General features: G+C 47.2%; 1 protein-coding gene across 8 annotated transcripts in view; it reads right to left on the bottom strand.

Moving 5' to 3' along the window:
* ST3GAL3 (ST3 beta-galactoside alpha-2,3-sialyltransferase 3) overlaps positions 1-17,384 on the bottom strand; it is a 167,447-nt gene that overhangs the window by 5,489 nt on the left and 144,574 nt on the right. For 5 of the 8 annotated variants that reach the window (XM_039883657.1, XM_039883659.1, XM_039883656.1 and 2 more), the window contains 4 exons: positions 16,805-16,868; positions 15,891-15,986; positions 15,408-15,594; positions 116-262 (listed from right to left, as the gene is read on the bottom strand). In XM_039883657.1, the coding sequence (XP_039739591.1) occupies positions 116-262; positions 15,408-15,594; positions 15,891-15,986; positions 16,805-16,868 (494 nt within the window). The remainder of the gene's footprint in view (positions 1-115; positions 263-15,407; positions 15,595-15,890; positions 15,987-16,804; positions 16,869-17,384) is intronic. The other 3 variants (XM_039883662.1, XM_039883661.1, XM_039883660.1) reach the window with 1 other exon arrangement.

Below are 17,384 nucleotides of genomic sequence, written 5' to 3'. Positions count from 1 at the left end.
AGCTCCAACCCCTAGGACCGAGCCCTCTGTCCCCACCCTGCTACCCTGTCCTTCCTTCTCCAGGCCCCTCTGACCCAGTTCCCCTCCTCCCTCTCCTGGGGCCCAGCTATCTCACCCCGCGGCCCATGAGACCATTGTTGAAGGGCAGTCCAATGAGGGTGAAGGCAGCTTCCTGGATGAAATACGGGTTGAGAATGCGAATCTCAGGGGGCTCCTTGGGTACTCGAGTGGCCACAGATTTCCAGAAGCCATCTGATGCACTCTGTGGACATAGCAGAAGTGGGTGTGAGCCGGGAACACAGCTTCTGATGGGACTGTGTCAGTGCCAGGGTCCCAAAGTGTGTACAGGCAAATGAGAAACAAGGTGGGGGGCATGAGGTGTGATGCCGGGGAACATGGGGCATGTGGGATAAACACAGCTGGTAGAGGGAGGACTATGTGTGCTGGGGACACGAAATGTATGACAGAGACAAGGGTATGTGCTGGGAACAGTGAGCATATGGTGGGGCCACAGTGTGTTAACAGAGGATCCAGTGAGCTGCGTGGTGGGGGGATATGGTGTGGGACACTAGGGGGTGCTGCTGTGGTTTGAGGGGTTTCTTGGGTCAACTGAAGGCCCAATGGTCCAGCTGTCCCCCATCCCATCACGGCTCCTGAGGGGCCCAGGAGGAGCCTGCCCACTCTCTCCTATCTGCTCTGCTGGGCTTGCCTCCTTTCCCCTCTGCTGTCTCTCCTCGCTCTCTCAGTCAACTGTTCTAAAGTGAACCTGAAAAATAAAGACAGAATGTGAGCTACTATGGCAATGTAAAATAACACTAAAATCCAAGTTCTGCCATAGACTAGGGTTGGGTGACTTTGGGCAAGTGATAATCTCTCTGAGCTTCAGTTTCTTTAACTGCAAAATGGGATCATTCTTCCCTCAGAGATCTCATTATCGTACTGGAAAGGCATCCGCTCTGAAATCTGACATCCCAAAGTCTATTCCAGGGCCGTAACTTCTAACTCTCTCCCTTCCTCTCGTCTCCAGCCCTGCTTTTCTGTTCAAGGCCCTGAAACATATCACTTCAACTATTCTGGGCTCCCTCAACTCCCTGCCCCTTGCCCTTCTGTTGCCCCAGCCCAGGGAAACCCTGAACTTGGGATCGACCCATTCGTCCATCTTTACCACCCCTAAAACTAGGCTCCTGAGTACTGCTGGAGAAAATCACAAGTTGGCCCCGCAGTCTGGAGGCAGTACCAAACTGTGGACTCTAACCTGTTATTTCTAGGGAGTTTGTTATTTGCTTAGAAAACCTAAAAGAATCAACTAAACTTAGAATGGATAAAATAATTTAGTAGTAGGATCTGTACTCCAATAGGAAAGTCATCAGATATAATACAAAAGAGATTCCATTTGCAATCCTAACAAAAAAATAATTAAATACTGATCAAGAAACTTAAATATGTGGGACCTATAGGGAAAAAAAAAGCTGTAATCCTTTATCAAGAGATCTAAAAAATTACTTAAAAAATGGGAGAGACAAACTATATCTTGGATAAGAAGGCTGAGTACTAACATAAAGCCAGTTCTCCACAGATTAATGTAGGTTTAGCATTATTTTAAGAAAAATCCCAGTAGGATTTTTTTTTAACTTACCAAAAGGATTCTAAAAACTCATCCAAATATTTAAGAGGTATAAATAGCCCCTATGATTTAAAAATTAGATATTAGAGTATATTATGAATTTGAAATCATGAAAACATTGATAGACATATATCAACGCAAAGATCATTGAAAGAAGACAGCCCAGAAACGGGTCGATCCATATATACGCACACACTTAGGTTATGATAAAGGAAGCTTCACCATCAGTGGGAACAAGATGATTTTCTTAGCAAGTGATACTTCAAAATTTGCTATTTAGGAAAAAAAAGGTCCACTTATTGCCTCTCCTCACACTATACACAAAACAACTAAATGCTAAAAAAGTAAAATTAAAAGAAAATTTAGATCTTTTATCATCAAACTTCCTAAACATTAATGCAATGTTAGAAATAATAAAGAGAAAGATAAACAGATTTAGACTTTGTAAATATTTTTAGTGCTTTGGTGCATCAAAAATATAAGCAAAATTAAGAGAGAAACAAAAAAGTGGGAAAATTTTGTCACAAATAATAAAAAATACCTATTTAAAAAATTCATGGAAAATCAATGAGACCCCATAAAAATGGGGAGAGAGTATGAAATTAGGCTGGTAAGCATGAAAAACTCGATACTGACAAAAATGCAAATTAAAATAACCAGATACTATTTTTTACCCTCTAAAATGTATCTGTGACACTGTGTATATGTGCATCAATGTATATAGTGCTTGTGGTAGTGTGCTGAGGTAGAACTCTCCTATACTTTAGGAGTAAAATTTGGTTTGGCCTTTCTAAAAAGCAATCTGAATATGAATCTAAAGGCTCAAAACTGTTTATACCCGATGACTGCAACATTTCTCTATACCTGATGACTGCAACATTTCTCTCCTAAAAGTAATCAGAATAGTGAAGACCTTTGTGAAAAGCTGTTTCTTGCAATGTTACTTATAAAAGTGAAGCACCAGAAAGAAAATCCAAGTTTACAATAGAGGTTTGGCTAAATGATACATCTCTATAACTGAATGTTCCAGACATTAAAACTGTTTGCTAAGAATTGTGTCATAGGGATGTACATAATGTATTTAACCAATCCACTGTTGGTGGACATCCAAACTGTTTCTCGTTGCTCCAGATCTGCTCCAGCCACCTCCTGTGTTCCTGATCTTCTAATGTCCTCAGATAAACCAGAAACCTCGGAATGGACTTTAGATTCTTCATCTCTCCAGCCCATCCTGTCCTACAGGTCATCTAACTTTTTTGATTCTATCTTCTTGGAATCTCACAGACTGACCCCTTCCTCCCAAACCCACTGCTGCCAGTGGAAGTCCGGGTCTCATCATCTTTCATTTGGACTCTCCTAATGACTGGCCATTTACAGTGTCTGTCTGGTTGACTGATCAGAGCCCAGGACCCTGTAGAGTGACTGGAACATAAATGGTACACAATAAATGTTAAATTCTATTCATTTATTCAACAAACATGTAATAAGTTCTTAGAATGAGCTGCCTCTGCCTCCCAAACCACTTCCCCCTCTGCCAGAATGATCTTTCTATGTACAAAGCAGATCACATTATCACTGCCCACAGGAGATCTGAGCTTTTTAGCCAGAAGCCCTGCCTGCTGCTCCAGTTTCCATTTCAGCTCATCTGAAGTCCTCGCCTGCCAACTCACGCCACCACGCTTTTGCTGATGCTGCTCCTTCTGTCTCTAATGGCCTTTCCACCTCTATCCCCCGATCCATCCTACTTGTTTTTTAAGACTCAGCATATCCTTCCTCCTCGTGTCTTTCCTGACCCTCTTCCTCCCAAGGCAGAAATGACCTCTAACCTTTGGGAGGGGACAGAATATAGAGTTAAGATCTGCTATGGTTTGAATGTATCCTCCCACACCCCCAATTCATGAACATGTAATGTCCAATGTGATGGTATGAGGAGGCAGAGCCTTTGGGAAGTGATAAGTTCATGAGAGTGGAACCTTCATGAATGAGATTAATGCCCTTATAAAAGAGGCCCCAGAGAGAGATCTCTTGCCCTTCTGTCAAGTGAAGACACACTGAAAAAGAAGGGCATCTATGAACCAGGACACCAAACACCAGGTCTACCAGTGCCACAATCCTGGACTTCCCAGCCTCTAGAACTGTGAGAAATAAACTTCTGTTGTTTATAAGCCATCCAATCTGTGGTATTTTGTTATAGCAACCCAAACGGACTGGGTTCAACTTCATCTCTGGTCACTTGCTGTGTGGAGAGCCTGGGCAAGGCACTCGCCATTTCCTTGTGGATAAACCATGATACTAACAATTTATATTAAGAGCCGTTGTGAGAATTAGATAATTCAGGTTGAGTGCCCAGCTCACGATCACCTGGTCAGCTATTATCATCATCACTAGTTGTGTGCTGTGACCCCCTACCTCACAGGGCTGGAGCCCAGCACGGCACCTGGCAGCGAGTGTTAACAGAGAAGCCCAACCAAAGCTCCTCCACTGCCCTCACCAGCAGCAAAGCGCTCCCCACTGGTCAGTACCTCTTCGGGCTGATCTCCCTCTGCCTTCAATGGCTTGTCTCTGCTCCAGCCATGCCTGCCTTGTGTCTCCCCACCTCTGTGGCAACATCTCTTTCTCTAGCAGATTCTATCTGTCCTACCAGGGTCAGTTGGAAGGACAGGCCCTTGGGGCCACCTTCTCTGTCTCAGCCCCAGTGAGACCAAGCGCAGACCTCAGTCCACCTTCCTCCTGTTGTCTCCCTTTCTGCATCCAGGAGGCATGTGTGCAAGGGAGGTAAAGGTAGGGATTACAAGACCCAGTAAGAAAGGAAAGGGTACAGAAATGGCCAAGATCATATACCGAACTAGGGAGGAGCCCCTCCTGGGAAGGCCAGATGTGGACCGAAAGGAATGGCAGGTGCCAGTCTGTGCCAGGCAAAGCAAGCACAGCCCCTGCCCATTCTCCAGGGCTGGCAGGCCCCAACATTTCCCCACCGGGGGTTCCTGCCCATGACTGCCCCACATGTACCTAAAGAGGAGAAAGCACAGGGGCTGCTTGGGAGGGGTAGAGAGAGCCAGGAAGGTGCACAGCTGGGGGTTCCAGGTTAGTTTTTATAAATATTACTTTATTTACATCTCTTTGCCTTTCACCCACTTCACAGGCATGGACCCAAAATGAAGCAACATGTTCAAGGTCATGCAAGTGGCTGTGCCAAGATTCAAACACAAGTGTCATGACTCAAGGATGGGTTTCTGCCACACTACTTATTACCATCACTGTAGTTCCCACTGCAGAAAGACTGGGGTCAAGGATGAATGAGAGCTCCCTTCTGCCCTCCGAGAGCTCTAAGGTGAGTTAAGGTCCTGCATCTCATTTCACAGAGGGACTGAGACTCAGAGAGGAAAGAAGACTTGCTCACGGTGCACACATAGCTAGAAGAATCTGCGCTGGATCCAACTTCAGAACCTGGTTATGTCTGTGATATGAGAGATGCCCTCTCTGAAACCACGTCTCGGCTTTTCCCATGTGCTAAAAGTCCCATATGTAACCACCATGTGAAATGGTAGGAAGTCAGCTCATTATTTCAAACGCTCTTTGAGAGTCTGACAAAAGCTTCAATAGGGAAGGTAAAGAGCTTCTGCCCGTCTTCCCAGCTTTACTCTTTCCCAGGAAAAGAAATGACTGATCTGACTGCTTAGATTTAGCAAACTGAGTGTGTCACATTTACTGGTATGAGGTAAAGTCTCTCTATCTCTGTCTCTCACACACACACACATACACACACCCCCCACTCTTTTTTAACTCCCTGCTCCTACGCAGCAGTGGATACGTGAAGGCAGAGTCTGCCTCCTTGGAGCAGCATCCTGGTCTCTGCCTCAGCTCAGCTGGGTGCTGTGAGCTCTACAGCTCTGACTGCCTTAGGGTCAGCTGCCAGCGGCAGTGCAGAGAAAGGCTGGTTGGGATTCAGGGGAAAAGGAGGCCTGTGTTCGGGTCTCAAGCCCCAGAGAGCCCTGTGTTAGAGCACGGGAAACTGGCACGACGAACTGGCACAATTCAGGGCTTCTGATTACGTTTTTTCCAGCTGTCACTGTCCTGATGCAGAGTCCTTTCAGGAATTTCAGGGAGAGGAACAATAAGATGAAGACAGATTTGGGAATTTCCATGTTACCCCGGCCGTAAAAATATTAAGGACCAACAAAACCTCAGCCTATCTCCTAAAATAAAAGCTGTGTTTTTATTTTATTCTCAGAAAAACACACACAGGCACATACACATTACATTTTGTATACCGCTGCAGAGGGTCACAGAATCCCTGAAGTTAAAGGGATTTGCTGCCTTCAGGTTAGGAATCTCTGGTATAGGGTGAGAAGAGATGAGAACCCAGAACAGAATCCTGTAAACACTAACATTTAAGAGGTAGGTGGAAATAGAGGAACCCATGGAAGACACTGAGAACAGTAAGAGAGGTTGGAGGCACTAGGGAGAGTGTGGTGCAGTGGAAGTTCATGGGCCCTGGAGTCTGGAAAGCCTGGGTCACATCTGGATCCCACATCTGTGTGACCTGGGCATGTTCTGTAATCTCACTAAGCCTCAAGTTCCTCATGCATAACAGGAATAACAAGACCTACTTCCCAGATAGTTGTGAGGATTATATACCACATTTGGCATAGAGCAAAAACTCAATAAATCTTATCTATTATGATGATGAGTGAGTGTCACAGAAGCCGAGAGAGTGAAGCAGAGGGTGTGGTCGGCGATGCCAGATGCCAGTGGGAGGCCACTATACAGACAGACATTCATGCAGATGGGGAGCCAGATATCCCTCTGGTTCCTTGCAGGAGGGCACTGGGCACTGAAGGCCTTCCTGCTGCTGGGTGACACTACCAAGTGTGCCACCAGAACATAGCCCCATCCCAGAAAGCCTAATCAAATCTGGCCCAAGACCTCTCACATCTCATTTCCCTGACCCACAGGACACAACACAGAGGCTTATAAAGCCAGCCAATGACGCTGGCCCTGGAATGGTCAAACCACTCCTCAAGGCCAGCTGTGGGCTGCATTCTTTGTTGAATCCCTCCTTCTTCAGGAATGTCTCTGCCTCAGTCAAGTCTGGACCCAGCTCATCTGTGAGGAGCTGCCAGACTCCTGATGATGCAACTTGTTCTGCTCTTGTCAGAATAGCCAGGAGCAATGGGGGAAAGTATCTGGGAAGAAAGTGCCTTCCCAGCCAGGCTCCGCAGTGGCTCCCTGAACCCCTGTAGGGTTCTTCTGCAGCCTCTTTCTCCCTCTGTAGACAGTCTATATGCCAAGACGAGAAGTCTGGAAGCAGAGAGACTAAACATGGGCTGGCTTTCTGCAGCCAAGAGTAGGGCAGATGTGTTCACTCCTTCTGCTCCTGCCTTAGGACAGGTCGCTAACTCTCACTGGGGTCACTCAAGCAGTCACCAGGTCTCCCTGCCTCTATCCTGCCTTCCTTTAATTCCTTCACCTCCCTACACAAATCTGATCTTGACACTCTCAAGGGTAAAATCTTCCGTGGCTCCTTCCACTGCCCATTGAAACATATTGTCAGGATAATTAAGAGTGTAGGTCTGGTTTTTGTTTTTCTTATTCCAAAGAAGTTTGTAATTCAGTGGAAGAGACAGGGTTGTGTACAAATATCTCAATACATGGTATGATTATTATTATGTAAGAAACTAAGGGAGGTTTAAAATATCTGCTATACTTAATTAAAATATACACATATAAGACATATCCAAAAAATATTCACATGCATAGTACATAAAATGGGAGGAAGAGCCAGGTGACATACTAAGAGAACTATAAGCAAAGCAGAGAAGAGCTCGAAAAGAAGGCTATTTATGGATGTAAATGTTTCAGAGCCAAAGATTAACCTGGATCATTCAATCAACAAATACATGAGTGCCTGTTATATATAAGCCATTTGCTTTTTGTACAAATCTAACCTATAATATTTCAGACAATGAACAACCCTCAAAACACGAATTAGAATCATATAAAAAGATACCTTCAAGAAAATCTTGTCCAGTCTTCTTAGAGAAACTAAGGCCTAAGAGGTTTGTTTTCTTACTCAATCTATTTTCTGAGGAATCTAACCACCACGATTCTTTCCTAACAACTCAGACTGGAATCCTCCACCTCTCTTGACTTTCCCCTTTCTCTTGTCCCCAACTACCCAATCTGTGGCTTCTGCGTAGACCCATCACACCCCTACATCCTTCCCATCATGCTCTCATCAGCACTGGGCTACCCCAGTGATTGTTTTTGAACCCTGACACCCTAATTACTAACTCCGTGTCCCTAGACAAGTTCTTTACCCTTTCTAAGTCTCATTATTCTCACCTATAAAATAGGGAAATATGACTAATTGGTACTTCACAGTGTTGGTGCTATGACAATTAAAAGTCATGCACATGTTTGGCACAAAGTTAGCTCACTAACTGCTGCAATTATTTGTCCCCAGGATAATGTCCAAGCTCCTTGATGTGACTTTAGCTTATAAGACCCTTCGCCCTGTGTCCCCTGCCTGTCCAGCCTTATCTCCAGCCCTTGCCCCCACATCTATGTAGGCTCATCCTGACACTGTGGAGCCAGGGGCAAAATTACAAATGGAAGTCCATGTACCACACGTCTAAATTTGATTCTAAACATTTAAAAGTTACAAATCTAGGTATCGAACTGTTAAATAAAATATATTCTATCCTCCCTTGAAAAACGACCCGGAAGGCCAGGTTTGCATTTAGAATTCTGACTTCTAGAGATCTTTGCTGGACCATGGTGGTGTAGGGAGAGCTAGCCCCAGCCTGCCTCCCTTCTCCCCCCACTCCTGGTCCCATCCCACACCATGAGAAGTATTGCGCATGCATGTGTGGATTCCCAGCCCGCACCTCTAAATTCTGCTCTCAGCCTCTGCAAGCAGCCCTCCTTGGGCTTAGGGGTATATACAGGGAAGTGTATTCTGCCTTCAGGAGGATGGAAGTGGTTTTGGCACTGACTGCCAGGGCAAGAAATCCTGAGGTCTCTACTACCTGGTAATGGTCTAGCAAGGGAGAATGGGCTTGGGGTGGGCATCTCCCTCTTGACCTTGCATATTCCTCTTTGCTCCATGGCAAAGGGTGTGGCTGGGGGAGAGCCAGACACTGTTCTTGCTCAAGTCTAGGGGCAATACTGCACTCGTGCCACATACATTATACTGAATTATTTTTAATTCACTAAATAGACCCCAGTTGTTGCCAATGCTGCTCTCAGTGCCCGAAGCTTCATCATCATCTGGCCAACATCTACGAGAGGGTGGGGCAAGCCGTTTGGTCAGGGTCTAGGACTTATATGAGTATCCTGGGGGCCAATAAATGGGGTGGCCACAGTTTCTTGACCAAGGTGGCATGTGTTGCCTTGTGCCCAGGCAATGCTCGCCTTGTTGAGTCTCACTTCTCAAAAGGTGATCGTCATTCAAAGACGAGCACCATCACGTGCACTCCCACTCATTCCGTATTGCGGTATAATGGGCAGCCACTCGGGGACGCTTTTACTCCATTGTACAGAAGGAGAAAATGAAACTTGAAGATGTGGGCTGAGGCAGAGGAATAAACTGGCTTCCATTCCCAATATCAAGTGCTATTTCACTGACTTTACCTGTACCAAAGGAAAAAGGGTGAGAATGGCCATGATGGCTGGTCCAAGTGTCATCGCCCTCTGCAGGGTTGCTGGACTGCTGCTGCTTTATGGTCTGTCAAGTAGTTGAACCATAATTTGCATAATAAATCCCTTAGGTTATATATGGGTTAGGCCATTATAAATAACATTGTAATAAAAATCTTTGTGTGCAGATTTTTTCCTTCCCTTGGGTCATGGTTCTTGGTGCCAAGTGTCATTTCCTTTCCAAAAAGCTTGTCCCCATTTACACTCTGACCAGTGGCCTTTGAGAGCACCTGTCAATGCAATCTTGCCAAAATCATGTATTACAATTTAAACACATTCGTTAAAGATGTGGTAGGTGATAAATGGCATCCTGTTGTCTTCACATGAATTTCTCTGGCTGTTAGGAAAGTTAAACGTATTTTTGTTGTTTAGGTTAAATTTCCTTCTGTGTGATCTGTTCAGTCTCCTGCCTGTTATCTGCTAGGGTCTTAATGGCTTTCTTGTCAACTTTCCCAATAAAAACCATCTGTCTGTCATATTTTTAAAATATATTTATCTGAGTTTGGTGGTATTCGGTCTTTTTGTTGTTGTTTAAATTTTTCATGTATTATCACATCTGATTTCTCCTAGCATTTCTGTCCCTTAAAAGTCCTTCTCCTTTCAGGGATTTGATTTCTATTTTACTTTCTTTAAAATTTCCTTTGGTTGTATTTTTTTATGTTTTGCTTTTTAGCCCATTTGGAATTTATTTTGATGTGTGCTATGAGGAGAGGGTCAAACACTTTTTTGAAAACTATATTTGGAAAACGCAATGAACAAAAAGAGGCGGCGGCTTGGGGCTGACTTTGTAACGCTGACAGACGAGTGGAAGAGGCAGAGCGCCAGGGACGGCTTGGGTTTCATTTCTTTATCAAGGAGAATGATCTCGGAACCACAGAAAGAAGATCAAACATGGCTAAGAGGAAAGAGATGCCCAGAAGAGGCCAGCGGAGAGCAAAAGGATGCAAGGGTCTGAATCTAAAAGAACGCTCTCCCAGGGCCATGAAAGTGGCAAGAGCCCTGACCGGGAGGCAGAAGATTTAGGTTGGAAACCTGACTTTGCCAGAAGTTACTGCCTTACTCTGGGCCTCAGTTTCCACATTTATTCTTTCATTTACATACGCCAACTATGTTTTAAACACTGCTGGAGCTGATGGACTTAAAGAAATAAGCAGGACAGTTCCTGCCCTCTAGGGGCTTAAAAGAGTAGAGTGATGAGTGTTATGCTGAAATGGAGCATGCTTCCCAGGACTTTGGCCATCAGCCTGTAAGAATCAGGGACTATCCCTAGAACTCAGCACTGTGCTTGGTACACAGTAAATGCTCACTGAATATTTGCTGACAAGTTGTTCCTTTAAAGGGAGGCAGAAGTTGAGTCCACTGGATTTAGAATCAGAAGGTCATTGCCAGTAGAGAGAGGTTTGGAAACTAGGCTGGAGAGGGTTGAGAAACAGGAGAAAACATGGAGATGCATCATGAACAGGTGATGACTCTTTCCACAACCTGAAAGAGAAGGAGAGAGGGTGAACATAAGCTAAGGAGAGAGCTTTTATTTTTAAGGTGAGAGAGACCTGAACAAATTTATAGATATAAGGATCCGGTAAAGAGGTGACAAAAAGAGAGAAAGAAAATACAGTTCCTGAGAAGGTGGGAGGAGACAGCATCCTGACCTTGAACAGCAGAGGCACAGGGAAAGGATGCTGGAGGAGGGATGCAGAGGTGAATGGGCATGCAGGTAAACCTGTAGATTGGAGGCTGAGAAGTTGAGAGTTCTTGACTGTTGATGACCTTTATTTTATCTGCAGGGCTAGATATGAGATGTCTGCTTAGAATAGGGATAGAGGTATAGCAGAGGTATTGAAGATGGTAAGGGTAGGTTCTGAGAACAATGACCAAAGACAGGACACAGGAGTGGCAAGCAGTAGCAAGATGCTAATAAGGTAACACTACCAAGTGTTGCCATCTCGGCTGTAGTTTCTTTCTCCATGGGTGATTCCCTGGTACTGAATTGGCTGGACGTGGAGTCATAGGGAGAGAGTTGTCAAGTGAAAAAGGCGATATGTGAAGCATGGGGCTCCATATGATTTTGGAGGTTGACTTGGATTTGCTGAATGAATGATTCAATGAATAAATGAGAGATGTTATAGTGCGATGGTTAAAGGGATACATTTGATTCAAAATGCTGCTCTACCATTTACTCATAGTACCAGCCTCACAGGGTTGTTGAGATGGTTGGCTGAGACACTGCAAGCAAGTCAGGTAGCCCCAGGCCTGATATGTAGAAGGACTTAGTAAATGGTAGCTTTTCTCATTCACGCAGGCCATGGCTGGTAGGAGCCAGTCGGTGAAGGATTCTAAGCAGGAAGGTGATGTGGTCAGATTTATTTCTTAGGAAGATCCCTGGGGCCATCAGGGCTGGGTTTGAATTCAGCTCTACCACTTAACTAGCTGTGTGATCTTGAGCAAGTAAATCATCCTCTCTGTGCCTCAGTTTCCTAACCCTCCCAAATGGGCATAACAGTACCCACTGTTCTGATAGGGTCATTATGAGAATTGAATGAAGGAATTCAAAGAAGGCTAGTAAACTGAATTGCTTAATAAATGACAGCTATGGTGAGGATGATGGAAGGAGGAGGAGGGAGAGGACGAGGAGGATGAAGAAGAGGAGGGAGAGAGGCAGGAAGAGGAGACAGCAATGATAATGATTATGAGACACAGTAACCAAGAGGCCACAGAGGAGAGTGATGAAGAGGAGCAGTGGGTAGTGATGATGTGAGTCCCAATTCCTGAGCACTTTTTTATCTGAGGATAGAGGAGCAATGGTGAGGATGTGGTAACGGAGAATGAGCATGGAGTCTTCCTGGCCCTCGCAGGGGCTAAAAGGTACACGTGAAAAGGTGGTGTCCACTGGAGATGGCTGCAAAAGAAATGGTATCCGAGGAAAGCTTGTCTTAGGTTTGGAAAGGAGACTGTGGGGTGGGGACCATGGATGCTGGCTCAGCAGAAACCTCACCAAGCAGTAGAGGCCATAGTGTGTCCCATCCCAGCTTCACCACCCTTTTCAGGTGCCCTAAACTGAGTCTCCCTGTGCCTCAGTTTCCTAACCCTCCATAGTGAGCTCCTTCTGAGCAAAGCCCATCCCAAGGCTCTGCATCCCTCTCAGAAACTGGAACAGAACATACTTTTAGGGGCAGATGGACATGCTTGGGCCTAGTCCAGTAAGGCCTCCTATATGGGAACCTCCTATATGGTGTCCCTGTTTGCCCTGTGGATTTCCCAGACTGTGAGCCCACTTATGCTGCCTTTCCCCGGAGGCCCTGAGTCTCTCCCTTCTCTAGGCTTGGCCTCTGACCTCTGCTTTTAGGTCACCTCCTACGTCAGGCTCTGCAGCCTAGATAGACAAATGTTTCACTCTTTAGTGTAACTGGGCTTTTCTAACAGCAACACCACCAATAATAATAATAATTATAATTATAATAATAAAACAATAAATAGCATAAATAATTGCCACAGACAGCATTTACTGTTGATCACTAGGCTAGGTGCTTCTATATTTCATCTGGCTTAATTTTTAAAACAACCCTGAAAGATGGGTAATACCACTCCTGTTTCATAGATGACACTAAATCTAAGAGGCCTAAGTAATTTGCCTAAGGTAACACAGCTAATAAGTCACAGCATCGAAATGTAAGCCTAAGTCTATGTAACCCCAAGGCACTAGATGGGAGGGGCCTGGAGAGTAGCCTCTCCCACATTAACCTAGGTCTCAGATGCCAGAGAAGTGAAGTAGAGCATGGAGAAGTCCTGTGAAGGCATTAGTCCTGGGCTTGAGGTGGAGAAGAGTACTAAAAAGAGGCTTCCTGGGTAGCCGGGAGGGCCTAGGCTGGCCTGCTCTGGGTGCTGGGACTGGTAAGGCCACCACTGGCGTTCCTGTGGCAGCTCATTCTAAAGACCCAAATTATCTTCAATTTTGGAGCCAGGGAAGGCTCATAGAACTTCAGAGGACTCCTCTGTGTCTCCTCTCTCTCTTTCCAACTCACCCCATCAACCCTGAAAACGAGTTCTCACCAACACAAGGCTGGTCCCAGATCCCTGGGCATGGTCTGGACAGGACAGGACACAGACATCAACACAGGTGAGGGTGTGCTTGAGCACAGCCCACACTTCCTCATCCCAACTGCTCTTGTACCTTGGAGCAGCCTGCAACCAAGGACAGGCTAGGTGGTGCACTCCCCAGAGTCTTCCTAGGGAAAAAGAGGCCCTGCTGTCTGCTCCCTGAGTGGCCTGGGTAGTGAGTCTTCTAACTCTAGTCGGTTTCCTTCCTTTTCTCTTTCCTTACTCCCTTGGATGAACTGTAAGAGCCTTGAATTAACTGACTTTGGTGTTCTTGGAAGGAACATGTGATAACACCCATCTAGCTGGCCCTGACCTATCCCGCTGACCTCCTGACTTGGGCTGCCTGTCCTATCCCAGTCTGCCCAGCAGGAAGCAGGACCTGGTGTTTGAGCCAATTCTAGATCACTTATGGTGGTCGGGCACTGAGAGGTTAAAAAAAGCAAATGGGACAAGGGTCCTGCCCTCTGGGAGTACCTGTGGCAGGTGTCCATGGGCAGAGGAAAGGATATGCCAGGAGGGAGTGGGCAGATGGTCAGAAGGCCAAGGTGAGAAAGCAGCTCCCAGGCTCTCTGCGGTTCACCAAGGCATACAGAGTTTTCCTCCATTTCTCCCTTAAAAGTGCCTACCTGTGATCCCAATTCTATTGCCTTCAAGGCAAAGAGACAGGTTCTCCTAGCCCCACATTCTCTGCCTTGTTTGCTTGGCAGTGGGCATGCTTGCAGCAGGGGCTGGCTGAAGCCAAACCCTTTCCTCCCCTTTAGGGAGCCTGGCTGGACTCAGTGGAGCCTGGCTGCCTCATACAGCCTGGCTCCGAGGTGGGCTCCCCTTCCCTACTGTCCCACCTACCTGAATTTTTGGACCTGACTTCTGTCTTCTCTTTCTTGCTACCTACTTGACACTGCCTGTACTTGGCCTTGCTTGGGAAAAGGCTGTGGAGTTAAATCAAATTGCATTGAGACGTCCACAGGCGAGTTACGCTGTTCCCACCCCACAACTCTCCTCTAAACCTCCAGAGAGAACAACCAGCTTCTTACTGTAGGCGGAGGGTCGTCTGTCATCATTCTCCTCTGGTAGGAGGCCTGGGTATTAGAAGATGAATGGCCTGAACTCTGCAGTGCCCTTCCCCTGGGGTGGCTGGTGACAGCTGGTTGAGGGAAGAGGGAGAACAAGCCTGGACAAGTTGGCAGGTGTCCCTGTAGGCCCAGAGCTGAGACACAGAGGACTCAGGAGGGGACTCAGTGGGTGGTCCATTAAGGAGCAGTCTGACCATACTGGTCCATATAAACCCCCTAAAGAAACGGACCTTGGCCACTGCCCATCTAGAACAATGAGTGTAGAATCTGATCATTCCCAGAGTAGAACCAGACTCAATGGCAGGCTGGGGGCCCAACTTCAGGTCAGTGGTAAAAGTACAAAGTGGAGAGAGGTCAGGGCTTATGCATGAGTTTGAGAATTGGTGTGCTGAAGTTGAGGGGGTCTGCTGTTCCTCCAGAATGGCCCCAAGGTCTGAATAAGGCCTTCCTCCCTTGGCTGGGAATGAGGGTGGACCCACACAACCAGAGTCAGAGAGACTTCACAGAAAGTAAGAGGGACTTGTCAGGGCAGGAGAGTATAAAGATTAGGAGTAATGCTAGAGATAGCCACATAAGAGCTTTCTCTAGGGCCAGGAAAAGGCCGGCAGGGGCTGTTGAGGAGGGACTCAGGGTCTGGGTTGGGGTGTGGCTAGAGAAGGCTGAGAAAGGACCTGCAGCCTGGGTATCTGGAGGCAGGTAGCAGAAATCAGGAATGTCAGCTCCAGGAGTCTGGGCCAGTCACCCTTGGCCTCTATGTCCCTTGATTGTGTTTGGGTATCTTTCAGCTTTTGGTTATTAATGCTTCTTTTGAAAGGTTCCTCCTTGTTCTTTGCTGGGTTCAGGGGAAAGGGTTGACTTGGAAGCTGGGCAAGGCCAGGGCAAGAGGGGAAGGAGCTGGTGTACAGGGAGCTCACCACTCTCTCCTTGTAGACGATATACTTCAGCCACTTGAAGTCCTGCCACTTGAAGCCAGCGAGGACAAAGAGAGAATCACGTTCATATTGCTCAGGCCGCTGCATGGCGCCCTCAGGGTAGGTGATGCGCAGTGTAGTTTTGCTGCCCACATCCTTCTCAAAGCCTTTCACTGGTGCTGAGTTCAGTCTACAGAGAGCAGGCCCAGTCAGAGCCTGCCTTGGGCTCACTGCATATGGTCTGTGTGTCTGTTTGGGGAAGTACTCTTGTTGACCCCAGAACACCCCCGGCAGAGTGGGGAGCCCAGGTCACCTGGTGCCATCTAGATTTCCACTACAAAATCGTCCAACCCAGGATTCTTCTTGGAGCTTCTGCTGACATTCCAGCCCAACTGGCCATATGGACAGACAGTTGTCAATGGGCTCAGGGACCAGGGTTTGGGCCAGGACACTCTGGTGCCCAAGGCAGTGCTTCGGGGAGCTCACCTGACCACAATGTCATAGTCATCAATTCGTGACCCCAGAGACTTGTTGGCAAGGACACCTCCATTGCCCACGATGATGCAGCGGCGGCAGCTGAGGCTAAAGGGAGAGAGGCAGAGACCTCTGGAGAGCTGTCCACAAGGTCTCCTTCTTCCTTACCCCTTTGGCCCTTGACCCCATGCCCTTGGCCAAGCACAAGCTGGGATAGAGGAAGAAGACTGATGAGATTCTGGCAGCATTTCTGAGAAGAGGCCAGAATCACACTGCGGGTAGCTGGGCCACCTGGAACTCTCGGACACCCCCAATGGGTGTGGAAAGGGCTCAGGCACTAGCTCTGGAGAGGTGAGGAAGATGGCATTCTGGATGAAAGATTCCTCAAGTTAGTGAGGTTTAGGCACCTTTCAGGAGAGAGGAAAAAGTGGGCTGAGCTTAAAGGGTATGCCAGAAAAGCAGGAAGAGAGAAATAGGACTGGAGGCTCCAGGACTCAGGGCTGGGCTTATATTCAACTCAGAAGCCCCTATGCTCCCAATAGCCACCAGAGGACCCTACTCATTTTGCTCTCCTGCCCCTGATCATGGGGCTTCCTCTATCTACAGTCTCTTGGCTTCAGAGCTGTCACTGCCTCCTAGATGTAAGCCATGGCTCCTTCAGCTGCCACCACCACCTAGTTCCTCAGTTCCAACGCTGGGCATATCCCAGCTCAGTGTCTTTAGTTTTTGCCCTCAGAATTTTGCTGTCTGAGGACTTAGATGTCTTGCCAACAGGGTGCAAGCCCAGCTGGATTGCCCCCTTTTTGCTCACCCACCTCAGCGTGTGAACTGTGTGCGCATGTGGGGATATGCTGGAGAATCTGCTAGTGTCCAGGAAAGGCCCGCTGCCAGCTGAGGGGCAGGAGGCTGGGCAGCAAGTAGCTCACCTGTCCAAGGCCGGGGTCAGGCGGTACTGTTTGGTGACTGACAAGATGGCTTTGATCAGATTGTCTGTGGATAGAGGAGAGAGGTTACTGTTAGAGGGTCACTTTAAGTTCCTATGACATGTTTGGCCAATGAGCCGACTTGGAAGCACATGTTCCTGGGGCTAGGGAGGAGGTGAAGGTGGACACTAGGTTGGCTGGGCCACTGGCCTGTCTCCCTGAGAAAAGTGACAGGGGCAGGAGAACAGGTAGGTACTCAGCTCTGCCTGGAGCCAGTCTTCAGCACCAGCATGCGGTTTCTTCCCTAGCCCTTCCCTGGCAGTCTCATCTGGCTTTGGGAGGCTCTGCAGTCAGGCCCCAGGACATGCGTGCCCAGGCCCGGGCCTTGTCCGGATGGGAGTACCTACTCAGAGATAGGGACTACATTGTGCTCATTCCTGTGCCCTCACCAAGCAGATGCCAGAGAGCCAATGAAGAGGAAACCAATGATGAAGAGAAGAGTGGTCCCAGTCAGCTAGCCCAGCCAGACCACTCTGCCTCATTTCTTCCCTTTACTTCCTCCCTTGAACACTGCTGATCTCTA

This window comes from Pteropus medius, unplaced genomic scaffold, assembly GCF_902729225.1.
Source record: "Pteropus medius unplaced genomic scaffold, Ma_sr-lr_union100, whole genome shotgun sequence".
Classification (NCBI taxonomy): domain Eukaryota; kingdom Metazoa; phylum Chordata; class Mammalia; order Chiroptera; family Pteropodidae; genus Pteropus; species Pteropus medius.
This window is presented reverse-complemented; position numbering and strand designations above follow the sequence as displayed.